General features: G+C 42.0%; 1 protein-coding gene across 1 annotated transcript in view; it reads left to right on the top strand.

Annotated features, from left to right (window-relative positions):
- WTIP (WT1 interacting protein) overlaps window positions 1–27267 on the top strand; it is a 74129-nt gene that overhangs the window by 17440 nt on the left and 29422 nt on the right. The window contains exon 2 of the mRNA XM_065733163.1: window positions 11347–11448. Within this exon, the coding sequence (XP_065589235.1) occupies window positions 11347–11448 (102 nt within the window). The remainder of the gene's footprint in view (window positions 1–11346; window positions 11449–27267) is intronic.

Consider the following 27267-nt stretch of genomic DNA (forward strand, 5'->3'; position numbering starts at 1 on the left):
AATGGTATTCTGAGCTGATGTTCAGTTCCTGCTATGTTGGATCACAGGAATATTAGAAGCTGGGTGCGTGCCCTGTACCTGGGGAGCCACGTGCCCCCATACTCAGTTCACACAGTGCACGTCCTAGTGTCTAAGCAGTTTCTACAAGAGCTGCGTCTAAATGGAAGGTCGCAAATCCACTTGATATTCTCAGTTGCGGGTGTGTGCTCTGGCTGCAGCTTGGTGCTACAGCAGGCTGGGAGCAAGTTGTGCCAACTCGTGGTGCAAACAGGTCTTGGCTGGGAAAGGCAGCAGCTTGCAGCCAGTGTCAGGTAAAAGGTCCAGCAGCTGGGATGTAAGCGTGTTGGGGCACCACAGTCTCATCTTTTCAACAGTGGCTATGGTACCAATTCTTAGGTGGACTTTTTGAAATCGAAAAGGCTACAGATACATACCATGCTGATCATAATCAGGTGTGAATTATCCTTTGTTGCTCTTGCCACGATCCTAATCTGAACTCCTGCTTTAGTAGTAGGGAAACTCTTAGCAATGATGTTACGCGTGGGGTTTCCACTGTGCTCTGTGATGATGAACAGGCAACTCAATTGAGGTGGAAGGGGTTACCTCTCCTTATGGCTCCTCTGTATTTTGCTGAGTATTTTAATTAAAACCAGATAGTGGAAAATTTTTCACAGTTTCCAATTTTTAGTGATTTCACCTGCTGTTGAAAATTGCATCAAGACATAACATTGAAGGGATGATGTAAGGAGGAATGAATGTTCCTTTTAGCTGCAATGAATAGAGGCTTCTCATATCAGTTAACTGTTGACTTTGTAATTATGAGAGGATAACACTTTTCTGTTATTTTTTTAGCTGGTCCTCTAAGACATAAATTTGCCAACATTTCACCACTTCGTGTAACCTTTCAAAACAGAGAGGAGAAGCTTGCCTGATAAATTACATAAGATCACATTTATTTGTTGATGTTTACTATAATTAACGAAGTGGAAAATAGTTTTTCTTAACCCCCCAGTCTTTGTAAGTCTTTTCTCTGGTTTTGCAGATTTTGCATTATTATTTTTACTTCATGTATGGAGTTTTTTAATAAATAATTGCTGTTTACTATGCTTTAGTAGTAGTACTCTTAAGTGTAGTTGAGCCACAACTCTTTTCTTATCTGGATCCTGTGGCAGAAGCTTGATTCATTCCTCCCTAAACGAGTGCTGTTTGGGCAGTGGGTTGCTGCAGTGCTTTGGGACCTTGAAGGGAAGAGTGTCTTGCCTTTTTTTTCACCACTTTTGACTTGATTCTGGTATTCTGCTCCACGAGAAACAAGAGTCCAGGTTCCTAATTTCAGCTTAAAATGTAAGCTAGCAGGGCGAGTGTGCTAGTTTGGGAAACAGACATGGGTTGTAGTTGGGTACTGTGGTGCTGAGGGCTGGTTGGCAGCTTCTTTTTTGTGAAGATGATGCTTGTTAGGCACCAGGTCACCAGTGCTATGCATGGTGATCATTTCAAGAGATAAATCCTCTTATCCCTCAACCAAATAGACTTTGACATCAGCCATCAAGACCAAAGTATATTTCACACTTTGCCACCTCTGTGCCACGCTGCTATTGGAAAATGCAAATTCTTCAATGGAAGCATCTTAGCACTCCAGATAAGTAGTTGCAGGTTAATCTGTAGAGGTGGTGGGTCAGGGATTTGGCTGAGGTTGCAGTGGACAGGCTGTAAAAAGAACAGATTACTCTAAAACCATATTATGGTTGGGATTCACCTTTTGCTGGATCCTTTCTAAGATAACTCTCTTGTCTGTCTTTTGCACGCTTTTCCCCTCTGCCTGTTTTTTGCAAAATTACTAGGCCTGCAATCTTGTAACTCTGGATGATGTTTCATCTACTAGCTAAGACAGTGCAGGTATGTACGGTCTATACACACTTCCTACTTGAATTCCATAACCATATCCAGATCTCTGCAGTTTTCACTCGGGAAAGCGGGCTCTATTCTTCTGTGCTAATTTTCTATCCTTTTATATCCACTTTGCTGTCATTTTGAATTGAGTGAGGCAGTCAGGGGCAAAGCAGGGGTGCTTTTGCATTTCTGGATCATTCAGTAGTACAAAACTAGGCATTTCTGGATCATTCAGTAGTACAAAACTAGGTGTATGTCACATGTCTGTTGACATTTTTGTTGAACCAGCCAGTCAGGCCACGTACCCCAGATTTCATGCCAGCTGCTGGAGAGCAGACTGTTACCTGATCTAGGACAGACAATAACTGATCCAACAAAAAGTCAAAGCTGTCCAGACAGTTGATACTTGACATAGCAGAAATCATGCCAACACAAAGTTAACCATCAGTACTTTGCATTGCATGGCATCTTTTTATATGGTAATAAGAGTTGCAAAGCTAGTTTAATTCTACTGTTCCACCACTGCCTGTCTCATTGGAAGTGTCACTATTGAGTGAACTGAGATAAGCCCACCCCTAAGACTCTCAGAAGTGCTGTATGTCCACAGCTGTCTTGAAAAGCCACTGATGGTGGAAACAGGGCATAAATCCCATCATGGTTACACAGAGCGTAAAGTTGTCTTCTAGTGTAAACCATTGTGAACAGAAAACTGTCAAAAACAACCACTTCTTGTCTGTATTGGGAATCAGCTGAATGTGTGACTGGCTAGGTTTGTAGAAGCCTCATCTTGATGTGGAATTTGGCAGTGTGTTGATTTTCTAATTTTATTTTTTCCAAGTTGAATTCATAGGAACAAAATTAGGCTGCTTATATAGCATTTAGTATTGGTGCTTCCTAGGGAGCAGGGAGGTGAATATCCTGTTTACATGATGCTAGTGTTGTATTTGACTGTTAGGACAGGCTTTTCTTATGGTGTGAAAGTTTTCTTGGCCTATTGGAGGAAGAGCTTAACTGTTTGCACCAGCATGGAGTTCCTCCCTGCTCCTAGTTGTTGGAGAAGACTAGGCTTTTCAGGGAAGCTAAGGCAGGGAAAGTGGTGCTTGCCAGGATAGTTACTTTAGAATTAAGATGTTTCATGAGCTGGAGGTGTGAGAGGCCTTCAACAAATTACTTCCTGAAATTGCTGTCCCTGCGGGATCCCTTTACACAAAGGTATATTCCACTCTCCACTGTTTTTCTGACTTTTTTGACTCACTTTACTTGCAGTGACTAAAAAAAAAAACTACCACCAAACATTCAGAGGTTTGAGGTCGCAGAGGTTTTTAGGCAATTTCCAGCTTTAACTTAGTTCTGTCTATAATATCTGTCTATATCTGTTGTCTAATGCCTGTGTGCTTGGTTTTTGTTTAAGCAAATTGCTTAAATTACTTCTTGAAATGATAAAGAGCGTCCACAGCAACTGCCAATGACTGTGGCACCATTGCAGGGTAGGTAGGAGTTTGGAGCTGATGTCAGTGGATGGCACTTGGGCAGTGCTCATGGAAGGAGTGGTTTATAACCCAGTGTGGTTATGTAATGTCATGCCTTTTCCTGAATGTCATACTCATTCTGGAAATAGACTGTTATCTAAGAAATTAAAAGAATGCACCTGGAAACTTTTTGATGAGTGTCTCTGTTTAATGAACCCATTTTAAATATGTTAAGCAGTGATATATGACCCTTTTCTGCCTTATATTAGTAATGATTCATACAAACTGTGTCAGAAGACTGTAATGAAAAATCTCCCCAGCTTGACCTGTGTGTAGCTGATGTTTCCAGATCTGCAGTGCTGTGTAGTTCAGGATGTTTGCACTGCATTGCTTTAGTGTCACTGTTGTTACCTGGCTGTATGGATTCTTCAAAGCTAAAGTGTTTAAACTGATCGCCATTTCCATGTTATCTCAGAAGGCTCGTACACCACTTTCCCAATAGGAAATTCACCCAAGAACACTGGGTAGCTTTGGATGTTGGCTTTCAGGAGCCTAAGCTATTTCTGCTTGTAAGCATGAATTCCATACCTCTCCATTGAGTTTGCTTGGCCAGAGGCAGCCACTGGGTGAAGTGGTATGTCCTCTGCAGCCAGCAGTTGTACAAACTCAGGGTTTGGTGACCTCAGCCTGTTTTCACCTGGTTGCTGCTGCCAATGTGCTAGAAATTGCTACTCCTCAAATGTCTAAATTGTGCGTGATCACACTTAGAGATTCCAGGCAGAGCTGAGCTAAGGATTTGGGGCAGAGCAGCCTTGTTAACTCGGGTCCTGTGGGCTGAAGTGTAATAGAGCACACAGCCAGTTTTGCTGGCAAATCCAAAGGGATCGTAGTCCCTGGTAAAAGGGTGGGGGCAAACAGCTGGAGATGGGTGTGATGTGGCACCTACATAATCATTGTAAATGCAGCTGTGAGGATGCATGCCCACAGTGAGACTTTCTGATGTTCAGCAGTGGAGAGTGAGTAGGATGTGGATGGCTTTTTATTGACTTGTTTTTCCCTCCAGAATTCATTCATTCTCACTGGTGCTCTGCTTTACTAACGGCTGAACATTTCCTTCCTTGGATAATTTCAGTAATAACGACTTGCTTTTAGGATCTTATTCTTTTTTTTTTTTTTGGCCAACTAGTCAGTTGCTGAAGTTATTTGCAAGTCCTCTTGTGCTTCTTAGCTGTGATTGTCAGCTTGAGTAGTCAGCTGAGCTCTGAATTGCAAACAAAGCAACCCAAAGCAGCAAAGATGATAGAGCAGACCACAAGAACTATTCGATCTTCCAGTTCATTGCCTCAGCAGCAAAAGATCTTTCTATAAATGCCAAGTGAGAAATATAAATCATCCTGGAACTGTCATGCACTAAATCAAGAAGCAGAGGAATGAATGAATATTTGTAAACCAAGTGTCAGTGTAACTAAAATATTGTGAAGAACAATAGCCCTGTGATATGCTGTTGTGAGGCTCTGTGGCAGTTAGATATCCACACAAAAGAAAGTTATGCAGAGGCACACTGTCTGTGGCCAAGGCAGGATGAACTCTGTGCAGATAGTGTCAGTAATTTCATGGTTCAGAGCAGTAATTTCACATACTGTATGAAGCAATAAGCAGTTTCTGTATTAGCTTCAGTCTTTCAGTGTGTGATTGGGTGGATCTACTTTAAGAGTAACAAAAGCCTTCCAGTTTCCAGCAGCTGCTAATCAGAGCTGATACTGGCTCCCATTACTTTACCCATTCTGTGATGCTGACCTGGAGCTGCCAGCGTTTAATTCACCAGCACAGATGTTTGCTGAGTTGATATTTGCTAAAATACAGTAGGAGAAAGTGGTATCAGAGAGTCATTTCTATAGCCTTCTGTCTATTCAAACTCACACCCGCTGTCTCACTCTGTTTGAAACTTTGGAAAGCTTCCAACAAAACAACCCATGTATTAACTAAGCAAGTCAGAATAGACAGATGCCAAACTCTTCTGGCCTGCTTGTTGGCAGCACAGATTCCTTCAGGCTGATAAAACTCAGCTCCAGTGTCCTGATAGTGCTATGACTGGAAGTGGTCCCAGTGACTCCTTTCCTGATTTTATCCTTTTCCAGCAGCTTTGTCTAATGCAAGCCTTAACCTTGGTTAGCAATAGGCAGAGTGGAGGTAGTTGGTTCTAATTCAGGAGTTAATGTTTGAGCATAGAGCTTGCTTCTACAAAACTTTCAGTGAATGTGAGCTTTGCTGCATAAATTCATGCCTAATTTCAGTTTTCATAGTAAGCTCAAAGCATGCACGCCTCCTGCTTCAAACTTGTAAGTTAGTTGAGTAATAATGTCTTCCAGTATGCAGTCACTGAAACAGTGGACATCTTTTCACATTGACAGATGAGTATGTTGAGAGCCTGAGTAGTTTATTGATGGAATTCTTAGTCTTTCCAGGAGGAAGAAAGCCATGGTGGTCAGAAAGATTTAATACTAACAGAAAAATGTCTTTTGGTCTTGCTTTGCTTAAGACTTGTTTTTTGTTAGGTGGTGGTGTGCCCTATCTTTTCCCTAGTTTAACCTTGTTCCTTCATGTGGGGTACGTGTGAACCAGAGCAGAGTCACTGGATGGGGCTGTCTGCCCCAGCCTGGAGAAATCAGGAGTGTGTGGATGGGTTGTGGCTTGGGAAGCAATTTAAAGTGCTTACTGGAGCATGTTTACTTCTGTTAGTCTGTCATTTTCAACTTGCAATATCTTTTCATCTTTCCAGTGGGAGAGAGGCAGTGCAGGTGGCATACCTAGCTGATCCCTTCATTTTAGCTATCACAGCAATGCTAAGGCCAGCTCTGTTATGTTGCTGCTCAGAGCATCTAGAGTATAATTTTCTTATTTATAACTTGCACATATCAGATTTCATTTTAAGTTTGGTACTGAAGTTTTAGAAAAATTGTCAGGCATCTGTCAGGCAACAGATCTGGTGAGAACTACCAACGGTGGCAGGGGCTGAGAGGTGTTCCCTCACTCCCCCCTGGCTGATAGGAAGAGGCTCTGCCCTTTTGTCCTGTGTAGCTGCCTTGCTTTTTCTAGCAGTCTCTGGCTGGGGGATGATGTGTACATCAGAACATCACTGCTGTGTTTGCTGGAAGGGGGGAAGCATTTTTCTCTCCTGAAGTCACAGCATCCGGAGCTGCTGCAGATCAGGATGTGAGCACAGTAGCTGCTGTCAGCTCAGGCAGGTACAGCTGCAGCATAGCATGGTTGGCTGTGCCTGAAGCTTCCTAGCAGAATATTTTTTGAAGGTGGTAACAATGCCCTACTTAAAACCTGCTCAGCTGTGAGAGGCTGCAGGTCTTTCACTGAGGGAACACCTCCAGTGGTATGGGCTGTCTGTGGGGGTCTAGTGTAGCCCATCTGCAGTCCTTGTGATGTCACTGCTAGCACCAGTACTGCACTTCACTTTCTCAGAGCTAAGGTTTCTTCCTCCTTTTCACTTCTTGCTTTATGGCTGTAGGTTTTAATTCCCTGCACCTCGAGTATACCAAAGGGGTGTGTAAAGCTTGTTGTTGATGTTTCTGGAGATGGTCTTTATCTGCCAGAATAGAGAAAATGATATCTTTGCAGTAGCCTGAGGGTAAAATTCACCCACCCTCTCTTCCTAGCACTGTAATGTGAACAGAACCGCTGAGGCAGGGAGGGATTCATCTGTGCCATGTGTTAGTTGTTAATTTTAGCTTTACCATAACTCTTGACGACAGGGCACGGTTGTTTCCTACTGTAGGCAGCATGTAGCAGTTATCCTGGAGATACAGTGTGTCTGTAAGACAGTAAAGCTGCAGCTCATCCCTGAGTTGTGGCATGCTGTCAATAGACAGATTCTCATTCTGACTCATACAGCTGCTTCTTACTGAAGTTGAGACCATATGGTACCATTTTTCTTGTATTTGTGCTAAACCATTGACTTCAGGATAAGCGAGGAGAGAATTAGGTGCAGGCTTAGTTCCACATGTGCCTGAGGACAAGGCCTGGCCAAAAGGTCATACATTTGCTGTTACATATACTACATTTCACCTTTGACTACTGCCTTTTTCCTAATTCTGGGTAACTCGTTAAATCTGGATGAAATACCAGTCTGCTGCCTGTACTTGAATGGTCAAAAAGACACAGGCTTGTCAGGAGAGAGATCGTCCCAGAACTGGCTGTACAGGACCCCAGCTGAACTTACTCCAACATATAAGAGTTTCCTGCATTAGTCTGTGTGCATGTTACAGCAAGTTTCGCAGCATAGCTTTAATGCCTTCTCCAGGTAGCTGCTGGTACCTCTGTCTGTTTGTTACAGGGTGTGCTTGGATTTCTTGGGTTTAAAGCAAAAACATTTACTATGACAGAAAACATGTATCTAAGCTGGTAACAGTTTTTCTATTTTCTTGTGATACTTGTACCAAGATTTTACTAATGCACCTGTTAACCAGAGAGTGTTGTTTTTCTGACAGCTGTGTTGCTCTGCAGGGTTGGAGCTTGCCCTGGCTGTACCTGGAGATCCCATTCTGACTGATGCAGTCAAGCTTGATGGAAATGGACGGGTTCAAGTGCAGGGAGTGCAGGCAGCATGCTGCAGCTAACTCCAGTAGCCTCTCAGGGGGCTCATTCTCTTTCCAGCATTGCTTTTAATGATGGACTTTAACCAAGGTCCACAGAACACATTTGTTGAGTGATTTCTCCCCTCATTTCTGTTAAATACTGTGTAAATATGCAGATGCTATACCACAGCTAAGGAAGGATGCAGTATTGTGCTGCTGCTGAGGGAGAATGTATGCAGACTTTGAGCCTATATGCAGCATCTGGTGACATGTTTTCCTAGCTGAAGAGAGAGACTAGCTGTAGGAGAGCTGAGGAACAGGGTGAAAATCAATGTGCTGAAGAACTGGAGGTACAGTTGAAAGCTTAGTGTAGAGGTGTTGGGAGGGACAAGGATTTGAATGAAAGCTGAAACAGTTGCCCTGAAGTCATATGAAGTGAGGAGTAAGAAATGAGATGTGCTTGCTCTGTAACAGAGCATTCTTCATAGGCAGTTTAACAAGATTTGGAATTAAATCTGGAAAAAGAAAAAGTGATGTAGCTGTTATGTCAAGGCTTTCACAAGCTTGCAGTGTGCAGTCTGGGCTGTGACTGGTGGAAAACCAGACTTGAACAACCATGTGATCAGTGCTTTTCCAAGGCAGTTATGAGCTCATACTATGCTCACACCACAGCTGCATATATACTTTCCAAAATACACTTTTGGAATTATACACATACCTTTTTAGAATGCTAATGGTCTCTGTGGTCATTTATTCCTGGAGCTAATGACTGCTCTTTCAGAGAAAATAAGTTAACAAAGTGACAGCTGCTCTTAACGAATCACTTGCTGCAGACACCAGTATTAACATCCACGATAAATCCTTCTTTTGCTCCTGATGGTTCAGTGGAGCAATGGCAAATAAATTAGGCAATACTTTCATTTATCAGAGCAGTTCGTGGCTGTAGTAGAGAGTTAGGAGAGCTCGTTGACAGAAATGTCAGAACTACAGGCTGGATTTCTGTTACTCTTTGGATAAACAGGAAAGCATAAATAGGAAAAGGTGGATCTCTGTGACCTCACAGCCAGGAGTTAGTGTTAGCCATCTATCTCAGGTACAGAGTTGGCATGAAGAGATGGGAAAGAAGAGTGCAGCTGGGGAGCTCTCAACGGGCTCTCTTCTGGCTCCTCTACCTAGAGTTAAACTGAAATATGGTACCACAGCCTTACACAGAAATAAAAGATTGCTTATTTCTTAAACAACTGCTTTCTTTGCTCTATGTGCAGCCCTGCTGCCCTAAAGGCAACAGTTATTTCAGGGCTTGTAGCCTGTGGTGAGACAAGCAGGTTTGGGAGTTTCTCTGGCTACTCTCAGTGCTGTTGCTGCAAGCTCCTCCTGCAGCTGCTGGCTGACAGGCCTGTCTTCTGATCAGTGTCCACAGTAATCAATAGTGGTCTTTTATCAGCAATTAACCATTAACCCGTGGCAAATAGATCTTTTTCATAACCTTTGGCTACACATAAATAAATAAATAGATGTAACAGCCTTAGATAAGGCAACAGATATGCTGAAATTTCCGTTTTTTGTATTTGGGCTCATCTAAGGAAGGACCAGTGTTTTTCTACCGCTTTGATATAGTGAACTGATGCATGTAGCTGGGATCTGGTTCGGTATTACACGTTTAGCTAAGGACATTGCTGTCTAATATTACTAAAAACCTGTTTTGCTGAAACACAAAAATCAAGTTCAGGATTTTTTTTAAACTACTGACAGATATTCTTATGGTGCAAGATTACAACATAGTTGAATAAGATGAATGGAAAGCTGATTTTTTTTCATGATTTGAGAAGAGGTAGTTAAATGTAGAAACACCAAGAAACCCATAACTTATGGAAGGTCTTACCATTTTAGGACTTGGATTAGTAGCATAGGAGATAGCTTTTTTCAAATATCTCTTTTTAAAAATTCATACTACACAGTCCATATGGATGCACAGTTCAGTTTCAGAAGTGGTGTTTAAAGTATGTCTTGAGTAGCTTAGGGGACAGAGTTAAACTTGAGTTATGTTGTTTGACTGCTTCTTTACTGAGAGCTGGTTAAATCTCAGCTGTACTGGGTCCTGCCCTTCTGCCAGCGTTGCTCATCTCCTTACTGCTACTTAGCAGCAACAGATGACATTTTTTTCCTGTCCTGTTGGTTCATGTGCTGGAAGTATATAAAATCTGTGGAAGGGGAACTGAGACACTAAATGCTTTATTAGCCTTTTTTTTTTTCTGCTATGTAAGTTGCTATCAATTCATAATATACTGATTTTCTCTGAGCAGCTTGCATTTCTATTTCTTTGTGTGTGTTTGTCTAGATGTGTATAAAATAAAGTGCTTATAGCACAACAGGGAAAAATTCTGGCTGATTAAAGCTCAGTTCTTGAGCTCCTAGACTTCAAGAACTTTAGCAGATTTGCTGGTGATAGTAGTGCTGAGGTTGTGCATGCATTTGTAGAAATGGGGCCTCAGACATAGATAACAGCTTTCTTATAAAGTTGTATGAGGTAGAAAACTCAATTTCTGTTTTCTACTGCAGTGTTTCCAAATTCAAGTCATGAGATGCACTGTACAGTTACGGTCAGAGACCAGTGATGATCTGAGATGAACACAGTCAGTTCTCTGGAGTATGTGGAAGAAGGATAGAGATTCGTGAGCATTTCATTTCTGCTTCATAGTGAGCTTGCCCTGTGTGGGACTGACGGCTGAGTCTGCCAGCACTGTACTTTGTACTTTCATCTTATACAGACTATAGCTGAGAAGCATCCCCAGCTTCACCAAGAGCAGACTTTAGGCACTGAGGGTGAATCTCTGGCCCTGCTGCAAAAGTGCTAGCCAGAGTTTTTGCCCTTAGACCATAAGGAAGGTAAAAACTTTGCTCTTCTGTTTTGTAAGCTCCCAGGTTATGTTTGAGGTTGCATATTACTAATTGTGGACAGTTAAACAATTGTTATATGAGGCTAACAAGGCTCGTTTCCCTCTGCTGGCTTCCACCCGGACCAGCATTGCTGATGTACTGTTCGTGCTCCTGGAGAAAGGAAAAGAGAAAATATTTCGTTTTAGACCTGATTGTTGTCATTTGTGATTACTGAATGTGATATGATCAAATTCTCACTAGATCGTTTCTTGAGCAAAATTTCTGTCTTTAGCTAACCTCTGTCTCCATGTGCCAACAGAGGCCTACTCCAACCCTTTTATATTGGGTTAATTACAATGTTTTTGTTTCGTACAAGCCGTCTGCTGCTGACTTGCGTACTTGAGTTTATTGGTGTAGAGGAGTTCATTGATTTGGGGGTATTGTGAGCACGATGATTCGATGGCCCAGAGCTAATTTTAGGAGCTGAAGGTAATTCTAACATTCATTCTGTTTCTTCTTTGTAGGTATTTGTATAAAATGTGGAAAAGGTGTGTATGGAGCGAGCCAGGCATGCCAAGCAATGGGTAACCTCTATCATACCAACTGCTTCACATGTTGCTCTTGTGGTAAGTCAGACCTACTGCAGCCTTCTAAGTGACTTCCTTTTGTAGTATGTGTTCCTTTAGCAACCAGTGTGCAAAGGGAGACCTCATCTTGCTTGTTTCCTGAGGCAAAATTCTTATGTGAGACTCTAGCTTCAGAAGTTCCTTTTTTTTTTTTTCAATTTGCCATGTGTAAGTGTTCAATGGTGTTATTCTTAAGCAACAGCCCAAAGAAGGTAGTATTTGTTTATTTTAAAGGTTACATTTACATAGTGGCTTCAGCTTGGCATTTGTAAGCACTAGGAGTTTTAAATCATGTGTTTATGAAACTGTAATGTATATTTAGCAGCTTTTACAGAAAAAAATGATAAAATTTGTGCAAAGACAATTTGCCTCACTATTTGTAAATGCAACTCTAATCAAGCATGTATGTTAATAGTTTCTGTGCATTTGTAATGCTCAATTTTTGTTTTGTTTGACTGTGATAAAACAAATAGAAATCACAAGTTGATATACCTTATACAATATTTCTCTTTTGTGAAGGAGAATTGTAGGTAAATCACCATCTGCTTACTACTCTTAGAACTCCTTTAGGTTTCTCTTTAAATCTGAATGTGTGTAAAAGTGATGCACTTAGTATTTGATCTGGGGAGGTCATAGCTTTATCAGGGATAACAGGCTTTGGAAAATTCAGGACAGCGCTTTCAATCGTGTTTGCTTGAAGCCAGGCATTGTGGAATCATAGAATGGCTTGGGTTGGAAGGGGTTAAAGCTCATTTGGCTCCAGTGCCCTGCTATGGGCAGGCTTGCCACCCACTACATCAGGCTGCCCATGGTCCTGTCCAACCTGGCCTTGAAAGCCTTCAGGGACAGGGCATCCACAGCTTCTCTGGGCAGCCTGTGCCTGTGCCAGTGCTTCACCATCCTCTGAGTGAAGCACTTCTGATGGAAACTTCCTTAAAGTCTTGTATGAAAGTGCTGAGTGCTCACAAATCACCACCAAGTTCAAGGGAACTTGGTATATCCATGCTTTTTTATTTTTATTTTTTATTAACTTCCAGCATTCAATTTTGAGATCAGTATCTTGTTGTGATACATATATGCAGCAAAAGATTGAACAGAATATGCTGAGTGTAAATTGTTTATTAAAAGAATTCATTAAGAATTAGAGGCTCGAGGATCCTTGGCATAGAACCAAGATAGTTTATAATAAAAACACTATTGTGAAGTTTACTTCTGAAAGGAGAAGTGTTGTATTTTTTCGTGAGGTTTGTACAGATAAGTAAATATTTGTTTAAAGAAACCTACAACCTGATTGTAGAATGCGGTGACCTTTATGCATAAATCAGTCTGCACCGTTACCAGACTCTGGAATAAACTTGTCTCAAAGCTTCAGGGATCACTTATGACTTTGTTCAAGTCTGGCAGTGTATAAGTAGCTATCTTGTTGGCTCCCAGAGTGAATGAAGTGCTCTAGCATCCCGCTTAGCAGAGGATTACAAAATATGATAGCGGATAATATCTATTTACTCATCACCAGCATTAACCTAGCCTAATTGCATGGGTGAGTTCCAGCTTCCTCTGTGGGGCAGGCCTATTTTTTTTGTTTAAAACAGTTAGGATGCACGTTTACTACCACAGGTGTCTGTACACAACTTTGTTTCTCAGAAGAATATATGTAAGGGCTGAGGAGCATGTTAACAGCAAAACACGCTCCAGCTCAATTATCCAAAAGCACGGCACGCTTTTGTGACCATTCTGGTGAGGTGTGTGTGGCTGGTGTACATCTAACAGTGGGCAATTTGAGGCACGTCCTTTCCAAGCGTGGTTTTGCCTCACCCTGCTGTGCTAGTAGAATTCGGTGATGTGTACAACATGAGTCAGTCATGCTCATATGTGTGAGGATACAGTTGCCATCTGAACTTCTTGCTGTACTGTTATTGTTCCAGAGAGCCCAGTTATGATCTGCCAGGATACTTTGCAAGCAAGAAGTGCTTGGATTTGATTTTGCCTGCAGCCTCTGATACAACTAGTTTAAAGGGGAGCAGTGTGGGCCTTTCTGATGTTAGGCACTGAAAAAATGTCTGTGGTGTTAATGCAGCAGCAGGTCTAAGTGCAGAAATAGTTGATCAAAACTTGCACTCAGTTACCTGCAAATGTGAGACAAAAGCAGAGCATTTCCTCTCAACTCCTAAATAGTATCAAAGTGAACACAGCTGGAAAGAGGAGATGTTGCATTAGTTCTTCAGCTTCACACTTGATTTGAGGCATCATATGCACTAGATCCAGACTTTAGGAATGAGGCATGCAGGTCAAATCTGTGGGAGCTGCATCCTGGAATGTATTGCTTAAAAAGCATTACCGGATATCTTGTATAAGCAACTGGACACAAACTGCTCACAGTGCTGGAGTTTATTTTAACATTGGTGAGACCCACCTGAGACTTCTGTGTTTTGATGCCTGCCTTCAAAAAGGTGAGGAGAAATTGGATGTGGACTCTTGGAACTCTTCTGAAGCCCTCATGCTTATCTCTTGTGATCATGAATGCAGAAAGGCTAGGAAATAACTTCAGAAACGTAGTAGATAAACAGGAGAGAAGTGGTGACTTGTCTCCTTTAGATGTTTTGGTAAAATGCTTGTATGGTAGGTCTCTTCATTGTCTTCTTTGTTTTTAGGAACTTTGGAGCAGGACTTGATAATATTGATTCAGAGTTGTTTGAAGTATTGCTAGTGAGTTGAGATGAGAGGAGGAATGGGACAGAAAAATCAGTGATCCAGCAGGCAGAGACTTTCTGTTTTAAAATAAAACGAACCATGGAAAAGGCAGAAATGCACCAGTGAGTTCTGGGTATTTGAACCTTACTTACATACCTGAACAATGTCAGCATCTCAGAACTTTCATTTTTCAGTTAGGTTTTTGTTTCACTTTGTAAATAGCTATTGCCTTTTGTGACAAGCCATGTTCCTCATATAGGCAGTTCTCTAAAGTCAGATAGTTCTCTTCAGGTAATGTAAAAGCTAAAGCTGTCTGGTTTCGCTGGGATCAAATAGTTAACATATATCTTTGTTCACGGTCTCTTACAGAAAACAGCTGAAGTTTGTTAGGATGCTTTTTAACAGTAGACTCAAATTCCCCTATTAGCTGTAATGCCATTGAATCCTCTTTTAGGCCTTGATTCAGCAGAATGCTGAAATACAAGCACATGTCCGTTACTCATATGCAAATATGCTTTGCTGAATCTTAGATAACAAAGAGATTAATTTAGGCAACAACATATACTGTCCCTTCTGTTAAGTGTAAGATTTTCATTTTGGCAAGATTTTAGTTGCAAATTTTGCTGAAAAATGTGTGCCTGAAAAGCTCATTGCCTATTCTCTCTTGATATAGTATTTCAGAGCATGACAGGATATCTTGAAGGATAATGGCAATAATGCCAGATCTCTTGCATGCTGTGTGTGTGTGTATGTGATGGCTTGGAGGAAATAATGGGCTCTGTTTGATACTTCTTGGAGAAAATAACTTACCTGGCACCGCCAGGGGCACAACAATGTTCAAGTTGCAGATGCTATCACAGCATCTTTTCAGGCTGAATATTTTATTCCAATGCCAGTGGTTGTAGACACTGCAGTAAAATAAGTTTCTACTACTCTGAAGAAGTATCGATTTGGTCATTGTTTCTTTCTAGGTGGTAGGAGATGGTAGGAAGCTAGCTTTGCAGAGCCTTGGGGTTTGATGTCTCCAGGTTCTAAAAGCTGAGATGTATTTTACCATGGAAATCAGGGACATATTCTGTTCTCAATGAAGGCAAATGTTTGAGTGTGCCATTTGTCTTTAATTTGCACTTTTGCCACCGGTGTTAAGTCACAGGAAATCTCTGCAAGATCAATCAGAAGCTGAAAGCAAACTGTATAATCCCAAAGGTATGCAGCTCATTTCTTACCTAGTAGGTATTGATTGGACTGGAGTACTTGGGGATTTTGTACAGCAGTTTCATTTCAAGGGATGGAACATAAAGGTATCACAGTTCAGCTGCTCACTGGCAGTGCTGCTGCTGCCTCAGCACTAGCCTTTGTCCAGCCTGTACAAAACTCATCGGTACAAGCATCTCAGAGATGACGGTGAAAGCTGTCAGCACATTCATTCTAAAAGGCCCAAGAGGGACAAGTGTAGCAGTAGGTATTGTTGCCCTGAGGGTACGACGTGCCATTCTGAATTAGCCTGTACTAGTATAAATGAGGAATCAGTTCATAGCTGTATTTGCATCTTGACTGTACACTTGTATTACGTCTCAGCGACAACAGCTGCCTTCTTATTGAGGCCACTGAGTGCTGCTGTATGTAAATGTCTATTAATAGGAAGCTGGTTGTGTCCCTACTTGTACAAGTTCCTTATGACACTGGAAAAGTTCTTTCCCATGTTTGCTGACTTGAGTTGAACTTTTGTTTGCGTTTGGTGGTAGTAAGGCACAGAACATCCTTTTGGGATGTTTCCCCTCAGAGTGTATTTATCAGCAGTTGATGAGCTTTGGTGATTAGATGCTGTGCTGTGTTTTTAATAGAATAAATAAAAATCCCAATGGAAGTTTTGTTTCCAATTCATATTTTTTCTGTCAGGCGTGAGTCACTGCATCCAAATTGCATATTGCCAGTGTTTGTTTCAGAGTCTTCGGTTAGATTCTCTGTGAATGACATGTTCACATAAAATAAAATTCAGTGTCAAGTCTGAGATCTATGCTTTCTCCACTTACTGTACAATCGGTAATCATGGTGGTACAAATTTTTGTGTGCGTGTTGTTGGCTTTTAACTTCTTAGTGCCTCATGGCTAAATTTAGGTGACTCAGTTTCATTGTCTGTTTATCCGACTACCACTGTTTTGTGCAACTATTCTGAGCACAGAGGAATGCAGTGAGGACACTGAAGGCACAGAAGCTGCTCTGACAGGGGTCGGGTACAAAGCTGAGCAGTGAAAGTCTGCTGGGTAGCTCACGTTGCACGCTTTCTTCTGCAGTTTTCTAACCACATACTGTCAGACCAGAGCAGACTGGAATTTTGGGACTTTTGGTCTGTAATCCTGTCAGAGCCATTGGTTAATACCTGGTGCTTAGAGGAAGATGTGCTGGTGGATGATTCAGTACTGTGCTTGTGGGAACATTCCTTGCTGACCCCTGTGGCCTGGAGTGTGAGAGCTGGATGCCCCAAACGTGCATAACTGCAATTGTTAGTCATCCTCAACTCAGACCCCGTGTTCAGATTGAATTCATGGCCACCTGAACGTGTGGTGGTTTCCAAGCCATAAATGGAGCGAGCTGGCAGTAGTTCCTGATTCTCTGTGTGCAAGGCAGTTATTTTGAGGAGTGATTCATGGAAGAACCTAAGAACTTTGGAGAGGTATAAGTTAAGGTAGGAAAAAGCACCAAAGGATTTGTGCAGTAGTAGTCTCTCAGTGTCTGCATAGGTAGCTAAGACTGGTTTGTGTAGATGCCTGTTCGAGTTAACTTGCAACATTGCTCTAGGGATGCAGAATTTTGCCTGAGTCATTCTGTGACTTTTGGAAAAGCTACAGCTTGCACTTAGCTCTGAGCCTTCAGTTTTAACTCAGGATGGATAAGATGCTTTTTTGTTTGTCTTTTGGTTGTGATTTTCAGGATGTATTTTGCAGTGCTTTCAGCGTTGCCCTAAGTCTCATCCATGCCATGTTCTGACACAGCACTAGTTTCAGGTAAATAGATCTGTGTTCCTCTACAGACACTTCTTCTTTATGTTATGTCATGAAAGGTTTTCAATTCTGTGACTGCTTTATATCAAGTTGGTTCGGAGGTATGGTAGGACCTTTATTTTAGGGGCAACACATCTATTATCCCAATCCTGGACTGTTGCTTTCAGAGAGATACCTCAGATGCTCAAAGATAAACTTGCGCTTATTAATTATTTTAACACAGAGTATCACTGTTCTCTGAGCAACAGTCTAACAGAGAAATGGAAAATGTTTCCACCATCCTCTCTTTCTGATTCACCAAGGACACGTGATTAGTAGTTGGCCAGTGGTTTGTCTCCATCTCTCTTTCCTTGGAAAGTATTAATTGCATTCTCCCATTAATTACTCTAGCATTAAATGCATTGGATGTTTATTTTAATTGGTGGAGGTTGCTTGGCAGCTAATGATGGAAACTTCTCTTTATTGACTGACTGACCATAGATGTCATCCTTCAAATACAGAGCTTTCAGCCTTAGTTTTTCATTTTTAAGAACAATGGTAAATATTCCCAAAAACCTGAATGCTTGTGTAATTCTGTGCTTGGAATGCTGCCTGTTGTTTATCCTAACAAGATTGGCAAAAATCTCCCAGTTTCCTTATCAATGTCTATTATATGCTACTCTTGATTGTCTTAGAAGCCCATCTCTCTGCTATTTTTATCCATCTTTCTCTTCTGCTCTTCTTCTTCTTTACCTCTTTCTTTTCCTCTCTGCCCATTTAAAGCATTTTATGGAGGGACATCCTTGCTTTTCTGAGAGAAAAGATTCCCTTGTGCTGCTGTTGAGTTCATCTCTCAAATGAGAAGAAATCCAGATAATACAGAGCAGGGCACAGGGATATCAACAACGTTATCGACAGATGTTTCTGCTTCCTTTTTTTCAGGTTCTGTAATTTTTGAGTGTTAACTAAAAACAAAAGAAAAAAACAGGGTAAAAAAAAGCAGATAAAAGGAGATGTGGGGGAGAGGGAGGTAGGTGCTGAATGTAATTTTATTGGTCTAGGTTCTGCTGTATGTAGTTCTTATGTGTTTTGCAAAATACTTTTTCAGTACTTCAGTATTCAGAGTACCAACTTATCTGAAAACCAAGCCCCAAAAGGCCATAGTTCTCTTAAATCTTTTCTAAGTGTATCATCACTCCTTATTCAGTGGGGTCTGCCTTCACACATCAATTAATTGGTTTTGTCTTTGATCACTTCAGCACTCAGTACATCAGTTCTTCTTTCCACAACTGACAGTTTTTCTGGTGCTTATCATAGTGAATTTGGGCCTCAGGTACAAACCTGTCTACATATACAAACAACCATGTCCACAGGTTTGGCCTCCTTCTAAAACTGTGTTTCCTAGATATTCTCCTGTTGCTTAAGTGAATCTTTCATTCTTCTGTCCTGCCCTTCACATGTGTGGGCCTCACTGCCCCTGCTCTGGGCTGACCAGAGGTGTACTCTGCAGCCACCATTCTTTTTCCCCAGTGTCTCTGAAGAAACAGACTTAAGCTTTTTCAGGGATGCAGTTTCTGCAAAAGGAAAGCCAACTTTATCTTCTCCTTGATTAGCTCTTCCTTCTCCCTGCATATGTTTGCTCTGGCACATGTCTGCTCTACAACTGAAGAATTCAGACTTCATTATTTCTGTTTGAGCATCTTTTGTGCTCCATTTCAAATGAGCATAGTCCATTTCTTGAGTAGAGACCTTCATTTAACTGCTTGTCAGTAACTGACTCCAGAAAATTGCCAGCTTGTCCTTGGCACTGCTTGAAATTCCACTGTACCCTGATCATTCCATGTTTTGACTAGTGTTGTATATTTATGCTTTTCCTGGATCCTTATATTCCTAGGGAATAAAGACTACATATTCAGACTGTTGGCAGCCCATCATATTCCTAACCAAAGAGTTAAGATTATATCACTTTGCAGCCATGTAAGCTTCAGTTATGTTCTTCCTCACAAACAGAGCTTCTCTTCAAACTTTCCATGTACTTTTTCAACTGAGTTGTGTTCTGTTCATATTCCTGTTTCCTGGCTTTTGTTTCCAGTCGTGGGCTTCTTGCTGTTCATTCCCCTGGTGATGCTCTGCACTCCAGAGCCAGGGCCTCTTCTCCATAACCCCACTCACACCTCTGTCTTCTGCCCTGCAAGACCTGCCTGAGCTGGGCAGAATCTGACGGTGAAATGTTCTGTGAAGCTTTTATTGATGGAGATCGTATGAAGCAGAAATGTGTTTTTACTGCTTCTGCCATCTTCGTCCTCACGTGCTCTCTAACAAAGGACTGTCTTTGCACTTCATCCATGTCTCCTACCTGAGCAAGATTACTGACTCGCCCTCACCAGTAATTTTTGTTTAGTATTTAATTCAAGAGAGAGACATCTGTATGGTCTGGTGTGAAACATCAGTGACTTTTCAGAAAACAGCCTTTTATCTTTCAAAATAATTTTACAGATCAAAGGCTTCCACTACCACTTTTCACCTTAAAAAATGTTTTTACTGCTTACGGGTCCAAGAAAGCTGTTTGTCAGAAGACTTGCTACATATGAAACAAAACAGATGATCTTTTGTTTGTCTTCACATTTATGAAGTTGATTAAACAACAGCAGCAGACCTGGTAGTAGTGTCCCTGAGTGTACAATGACAGGAAGAGTTTGACATTGTCTTTCCAGCTTCCTTTTGGCAGAGGATATCAACAAAAGAGTCATTTTCAGCTAAAGAATTAAGTTGGTGGTCCTGAAGGGGTCACTCAGCCCTGTGACTGTGAGGATGGGGTTTTGCTCTGCTCTGCTTGGGACAGATCACTGAACCTGTCTGACTTTTCCCATGCAGCTAATTCTCACCTGCCTCGCGTGAGTGATTCTGTGCTGATTTCATTAATATTTTGAAAACAATAGAGATCCTGAGATGAAAGCAGTGGAGTGATAAGTTTTGTAAACTGTTAAATAACAATTTATATCAAAAATAGATGCATTTGCTGGAATAAACATTTGCAGTATCTGGCAGCCAGGCCATACAGCTGTTAGAGCATGCTACTGAAAATAATTACGCGCTCAAATAATGCATGTTTACAGTTTACGAAGGACCGTTTTGAGGATTATATGTCATTAAATACATGGACTAATGTAAGATTTTACCAAGACTACTTTCCCAGCACCATTCCCTAGAGCCCTGAGTGCATGGGCCGTGTGAATAATGTTCCCATTCCTCTGTCCAAGCCCAATGTTGTGTTTTTAATTTATTTTAAGTATCCAAGGAATGCTGTCTCCAGTATTCAGAGGACTGTCTAAATCGGATGTGAGACACAAATACACCAGAGAAGCGTATCAGAGAAATGGGCTTGGCACAAAGCCCACATAAACAACCATACATTTTTCTTCTCGTTTAAATGATGGCACTCGGGAGGATCGGGCAATTATAGCTGCGGTGGGCTGTCCTCGGGCACCAAGGAAAGTGCTTTGGTGACCCCTGGTATTTGACGTGAGCTGAATGTTTTGCTTCCTTATAAACTGACTGTTATAAAATGAGCAACTTTGTTCTGATGAATCAACTTCTGCAGGCCACTTTCCAGACTTATTTGCTAGTGGGCAGGTATTGTCTTTGATTCTTAGACTTCTCAGGAAATTTTAGCTTGGTTATTAGCAGCTATGAATTCTTCTCTGCCCCTCTCCTTCTTTCAAAACATACGGAATAAAATCAGTAAATCAGATCTTACACAGTAAACGTTTTTCCCCTTTCAATAGAAATCTGGTTTCCTGAAAATTCTTCCTTCAGCCAGAACTTCTGCTGAGACTTTTTACATTTATCATTGTTCATGGCCAAATCCATTTCCATTTGCTGTCAAAGTACCTCTGTCTTCGTGGACAGTGCCATGAGCTTTTTGTTGAGCAGCAGGAGCCTGCTCCTGTCACACTGACATTTCACGGTGTGGTTCTCCCTAGGTGAGCCTGTTCTCTATCCTTCTGTATAAACCAAGGAATTTTGATTACAAACATTATGCTAGAAATAATAAGGAATTCATATTTTTACCTGAAAAAGTCCCATTTTGTTGGAATGGAGTCTCTGTGTGGGTGCCCCGTGTTGAACTGACACACAAAAATAAGAAATCTTCGTGCTTGTGACCTCTATCCCATGGTATTAAATTCTGCACGATAAATAGTTCCTAAAAACAGACGTGAAGCAGAACCCCGCTGTGGCCTCCCTCATGGCCAGCATCCAGTCTGTATTCAGTACTCCTCCATTTATAGGATTATTGACTCCATTTGGCAGTTTTCAGGACCAGTATCTGATTGAGTGCAGCCAGTGCACTTTAGCAGCCAGCAGAGATAACATGATACACTGCGGTATCTGTGTGCGTCTTAGAAAGTGCTGCTGGGCTGCTGAGGGTGAAAGCATTTCAGTTGTGGCCACTACTCACTCCTAAACTGCTCTGTGCTGCCCCTTCAGACAGTCATCCCTTAGTGATACTCTCTTGTGAGAGGTCACCACTGCTCCTGGCTCAAAATTCAAATAAATCAATGAGAATTATTTTCTTAAAACAGTGGAGGAAGTGGAAATGTAATAGTTCAAGATGTTGTCTGTTTCCTGCCTGGTCCAGAAGTCCCAGCAGGCTCTGGGCATTCAGAGTGAGGATGGGTTACTTAGGGCTGTCACTGAGTATGTGCAGGATACTTAGTCCTCCTCTTCCTCCAGATGTTTAGTACTCAAGTAGCAGTTCTGTGGCTGACAATCTGCTACCATTGCTCTGGGGACAGGTGCTTCAGTGTTTCACACACAAGGCTGCTGTTCCTGGGCAATGAAAGGACAGCTTTGCAACCTGAAATGGCAAAGACTGTTCCTGCATCTCTGTACTTTGTCCTACAGAGTGAAATAACAAGTGAGGCTGTAGCTCTGTATTTTTGCATTGAAGCTTTAATTTGTACGATGGGGTAGAGATGTGGAATCCTACTAGAGATAGTAAGCACGGTTATTCTTGCAGTGTTTTCTGCCAAGCGGTTTTGCAAGCACTGCTGTTGCCTTGTGCAGGAGTGTGCTGGGAGAGGAGGGTGTAGGAGAGGCTGCTGACAGGCATGGCCTCAGATGTGTTCAAACCCCACGGTGAACTTCAGTGTCAGTGAGGTTACAGAGGCTTTGTGAAATCATTCCTGAAATCCTATGGGAGTGCTCATTGCCTCATGCTGTGACCTCCTGAGAACAGGTTGTAAGTTTCACAGGTGTCCTCTCTTCCCTCTGCCTGCTCACTGCAGAGCTAAGGTGGCATGGAGACAACTGAGTTGGACATATTGCAAGGGGTTCCTCTGCTGCTTTGTTCACTACCCTGTTTAATCTTCACAAGGTCCCTTTATTGATACAAAAAAGCCACTGTATTCATTCTTCTCCTGTTTGGGACTCCTAGTAAATTCATTCTCACTTCCTCACCTGCTCTCACTTCTGCTTCCCCTGCAACTCAGCTGACCAAACCCTAGCACTGCCCTTCCCTGCTTGCGCTCTCTCCTGCAGCCCAGCCTTTGTGTGGGTCAGGCAGCCTGGTTTTCAGCACTGCCCTTTGCTCTGGTTCCCTGTTTCCTCTGAGGCTTGCTGCTGTCTCCCTTTCCTCCCACACCAGCCCTCAAACTGATTTTTCTTGCCTGCAACTATCAAATCCAAACTCAGTTTGACACGCTCCTGTGAACTTCCACAGTGTTCAGAATAACAGCAAAAGCGAATGACGAACTGCCAAGCTCAGAGTAGGCTAAGAAGCTGTAAAGAGAAACTTTTATAGTATCTGCTATAAGAAGAAGTAAAGCTAGCAGATACTGCTGGCTTCTGACAGCAAAGCTGGCTGTGTTGGTGTAGATGAGTCACAGTGCTTGTGTGCGTGCATGCAGAATATGGCTGCAAACAAGATCTACCAGCTCTTTAGTTGTACCTGAATGGAGTTAGAGGGATCTGATTTATTACCTCTATAAAAGCAGGCACGTATTTAGTAATCAGTTTTTACTATTGGCTGCTGTGTCTGAATGGTTCTCTGTCAATGTATTTTAAATCAGAAGTATGGCATTTTCTTAATGTTAAATTGGATAGTTTCTGGACCTCCGTTACCTTGCCTGTTGTTCTTCCAACCGAGGTCCCCGCAAAGCTCCTCCTGGTAATAATTCAAATAGCTTAGAGTGAGTTAGTGGATTCCTGACATCAGGAGCTGCAGCAGTGTTAATTCAGACCTATGGAAACAATTTGCTGGATTGGTATTAAGGACCCAGTCCCTTCCAGAGCAGTGAACTCCAAAGTAGAGTGCGTATATCCCGGGGGATGCCCGTGATGATTGGCTGCAGGGAGAAAACTTTAAAACTTCAATAGTACGTGTAAATATATATGCTTATATTGGGGATGATGAAAAATGTTAGCTGGTAGAGGAGCGTGCTAAAAAAAAGTTTGAGGACTGCTGTTTTAGAGGAAGAAAGCCTAAAGAATTCCTAGTCACCAGCTTTGTTTTGCTGTCTCCAGAAGTTAAGAAAGAGAAGTTCATACATTTGGGAGAATTAGGTTGTAAATTGTCTACTTAAACTCTTAAGACGGCGTGCAGGAGAAGGTCAGAGATCACGTTTTCCAAGCCTTTTTTGAAAAAGAAAAATACTTTTTTTATTATCCTGGCTAGATTTGAGAAGTAATCATCCTGTTGTTAGCAGAGTTGATTTTCAGGCAATGGTGCATGGGTTGGCTCAGGTAAAGCAACTGGTGGCTGGCTGCTTTACACAGAAGTACTGTGGTGTTCAGGTGATGATGATGGTGACGATAATGTGGTGTTTGACACAGAGGTGTGGTACAGCTCAGATGCTAGCAGGTGCAGCCATGCAGAACCAGTGCGTTAGGAAACGGGAGGCCCCAGTTAAATATGTGAAGGGGAAATGACCATTTATCAGTGAAATTTTGCAACCAATTCTGTAGAGTTTTGAATGGTTAGCCTTGGTGATCATAGCAACTGATACATTCAGTGTTTGTGGTTTGCTGTATAGCTGCTTTTCCACCAAGGTTTTTCTAGCCCAAAGTTTTGTGAATGGGATATGTGGAAAAAAATAAAAAGCCTCAGGGAAGTAATCCAAAAGAGGGAATAACTGGGTTTGATAGAAGCATGGCTGAAGGCAAAGGTTTTCATTGTTTTAGTCACCACTGGCTGCAGTGGGAAGCTGATGCCTCGTGCTGGTTAGGGAAGAGGAGAGGGAAGTGGACTTAGTGGAAAATTGATTGCATCTACTTGGGCTCTTTCCAGCTGAATTCTGAGTTAAGTACATTCATCCTGAACTAATCGTTGGGGAGAATTGGCTGAAATCTCACATACTTCTTAAAAGGAAAGCTGAGCATTAAAGGAACAATATCTTTATTGTACCTGAGTGCCAAGAGAAGAGAGTGAACTATCAGCAGCCCTACCCATTCAGCTCCGTGTCTTGGAAGCTGCTTGTGCTTTCAGTCCTAATGTGACCTGATGCAGGAAGCAGTGGTCAGTCTGCCACAAAATACTGAGGACAGGCTGTTGGGCAGGGCTGTTTTCTGACTGCATTTTGATTTGACTCAGCAAGACCCACTTCATTTCAGTAATTTAGTACAATTATAATTTTGAGTTCCATTTCATCAACAGCAAATATACTAGAATATCAGCTAAAACACATCTAAGATCCTAGCAAGGTTTATTTGAAGTTGTGTGGAATAAATCTAGAGTAACATTATTAACATCAGTATAATCATTCACTAGCATGAACAAGAGAGGAGTTATCTCAGTTCTTTTGAATTTCCTGCTAAGTAACCTAAAACCAAAGACTGTGCTTGAACACTGGTAGGCATGGTAATGCTTTGCCATCCTGAGGTTTTTCACACAGTATAATACTAACCTGTCCAAGCTTTCTTAGCTCTGTGGGTGCTGGAAGAGAATATATTTAGACCTCCTTTTCCAGATGGTGAACTTGCATTGTCAAATTTAGAGTTTAAGCTGTTGTTCTTTAGGCACTATAATTCTCAATAATCTCATGTTAATGCAGAGATTTATCTCAAAATGAGAATTAGAGCACTGTGAACTTGATTTCACAAATGCTGGGGTGCCTTTGGTGTTGGCTGCTCAACACTTTCTGGATGTGACTCAGTTCAAGCACTGCCAGCATTTTTAGGTTCAGCAGCAGCATCCTTTGATGCTGCTCACAGTGAGGTGCTGACGCATGCGATGCTACTAGGAGGAAGAAAGTAAGCTGCTCCTGTGCAAATCCATTCTTGTTTCTCTGAGATAACTCAGAAGATGGTTTAGGGAAATTGCTCATCGCCCTTAAGGCACTCCTGCATGTTGCCACAGGTTTGGGCTGTGTCCACTGTTCAGTGTACTTTTATGTATAAAGTATTAGGGAAGAAGGTGATGCTGCCTCTGACTCTATGCAAAGGTGACATTTGGCAGTCTGACTCGTTTCCTTGAGTCAGCTTTTGATCAAGTTTCCATTCAGACGAAGCTATGATTTTGAGTTGAGTCTGAACTTGAAAGAAAAAGAGAACAATGGCTTGCAGGAAAGATCCGGTGGCAATGGTGACGGGTCTGCAGTGCCCTCAGCCAACTTCCAGTGCCCAAAGCATCTAACTTACTTCTGCAAGTTAAGTTTGTCAGGTGGAGTCTCTGGTGGATTCCTGCCCTAAATATCCAGATAGCAGTCAGGAATAAATGACCATTTAAGCAACCAAAAACCCACATCTTCAATTTTACTGGTATACAGTGACTGCATCTTTTGAATGTGTTCTCATAGGAATTATGTCCTGTGTGAAATAAAGCGCTTCACTTCTCACGAAGGCTGCTTGTTAACTTGGGGCTGTGTGGAACTTGGTGGCTTAGCCACAGCTCCCATAGGGAGCTCACACAGAGAGAGCAAGGAGTTTTTGAGTCATGTGTAGGTGTCCACTTCTGGACAGCAAGAAGCTGAGCAGGGTGTCAAAAAGCTGCTTGCTAAAAATACAGGCTGTGTCTTTGACCTGCATCTTTTTCACTGCCAGGTGCAGCTCAGGAATGAAGTTTCAGGCTTTGATTTACAACACTCTTCTCTAGTCCTGTGGTGATGGCTGGAGAGGCTGCCTTATTCTGTAGGAAACAACAGAAGCTGAGATCAGCAGAGGTTTAAAACACACAAAAGGGGAGCACTTCATACAGTGCGTAATGAAACTGTGGAACTTGCTGCCATAGGGACAGTGTGGGCGCCAAAAGTATAAATGAGCTCATAGAGGAATTAGACAAATTAAGGAAGGATTGGTCCAGTGAGGCTATAAAACATAATAGTTCTGATACAACCTGCAGTGCAGGAAGGCCTAAGTGCTGCTTGCTGGAAGCTGAGAGGTTGTTCTTGGGAGCACATCAGCCTATGCAAGCCCTGTGTCTAATGCACTTTCCCATCTAATTTCAACTCTTGGCCAGAGTTGGAGACAGGATACCGTGCTAGATGGTATGCTGCCGTTGTGATGGTTAACGGAGCCTGAATAAAAACCACCCACCATGGTCCACGGGTAACAGCTAGCAAGGCTGCTTGGGAAGGTTGCGTCCTGCGGAATCAGGAAGGCTTGGGCTGGAACTGACTGCAGTTTGGTGATGGATGTGTTTTGCCATGGAATAGGCTGATGCTGGGACCCCTGGGAGAGTCTGATAAGACAAGCACTCTTTTAAGTCCCAGCTCACAGGCAGCAGCTGGGAAAGCTGAATTCTTTGTTGATAACAAGCTGGGTCTGTGATGGAGCCATGAAAGCTTCCCATAGCGAAAGCTACCTTGGGGTAAGAGATACACCTCCTTCCCTTCCAGCTTGTTGAGTGGTGGGAAGGCCTCTTAGGGCTTTTTTCCTTGGTGGCCTGTTATTTTGCCCTTGTTTTTTATATTTTTTTGCAGTTGTGAACCCAGTCCTGAAAAAAGTATTCTAATTCAGATACATTTGGAGCTTTATTTTACATTTCCCTGTTAGCACATCTATTCGTTAGCTCATAAGAATTACATTTTAAGAGAAATGTTAATGAATATATAGGTCAAAAGCATCTATTGAATCAGTGCATTTCTGTTTTTAAATACATTCTTAGTATACATTTTTACAAACTCCTTTTAAATGCAAGTTGATCTGTCAG

Source organism: Cyrtonyx montezumae, unplaced genomic scaffold, assembly GCF_038088225.1.
Source record: "Cyrtonyx montezumae isolate F1298 unplaced genomic scaffold, pur_monq_1.0 scaffold_17, whole genome shotgun sequence".
NCBI classification, from domain to species: domain Eukaryota; kingdom Metazoa; phylum Chordata; class Aves; order Galliformes; family Odontophoridae; genus Cyrtonyx; species Cyrtonyx montezumae.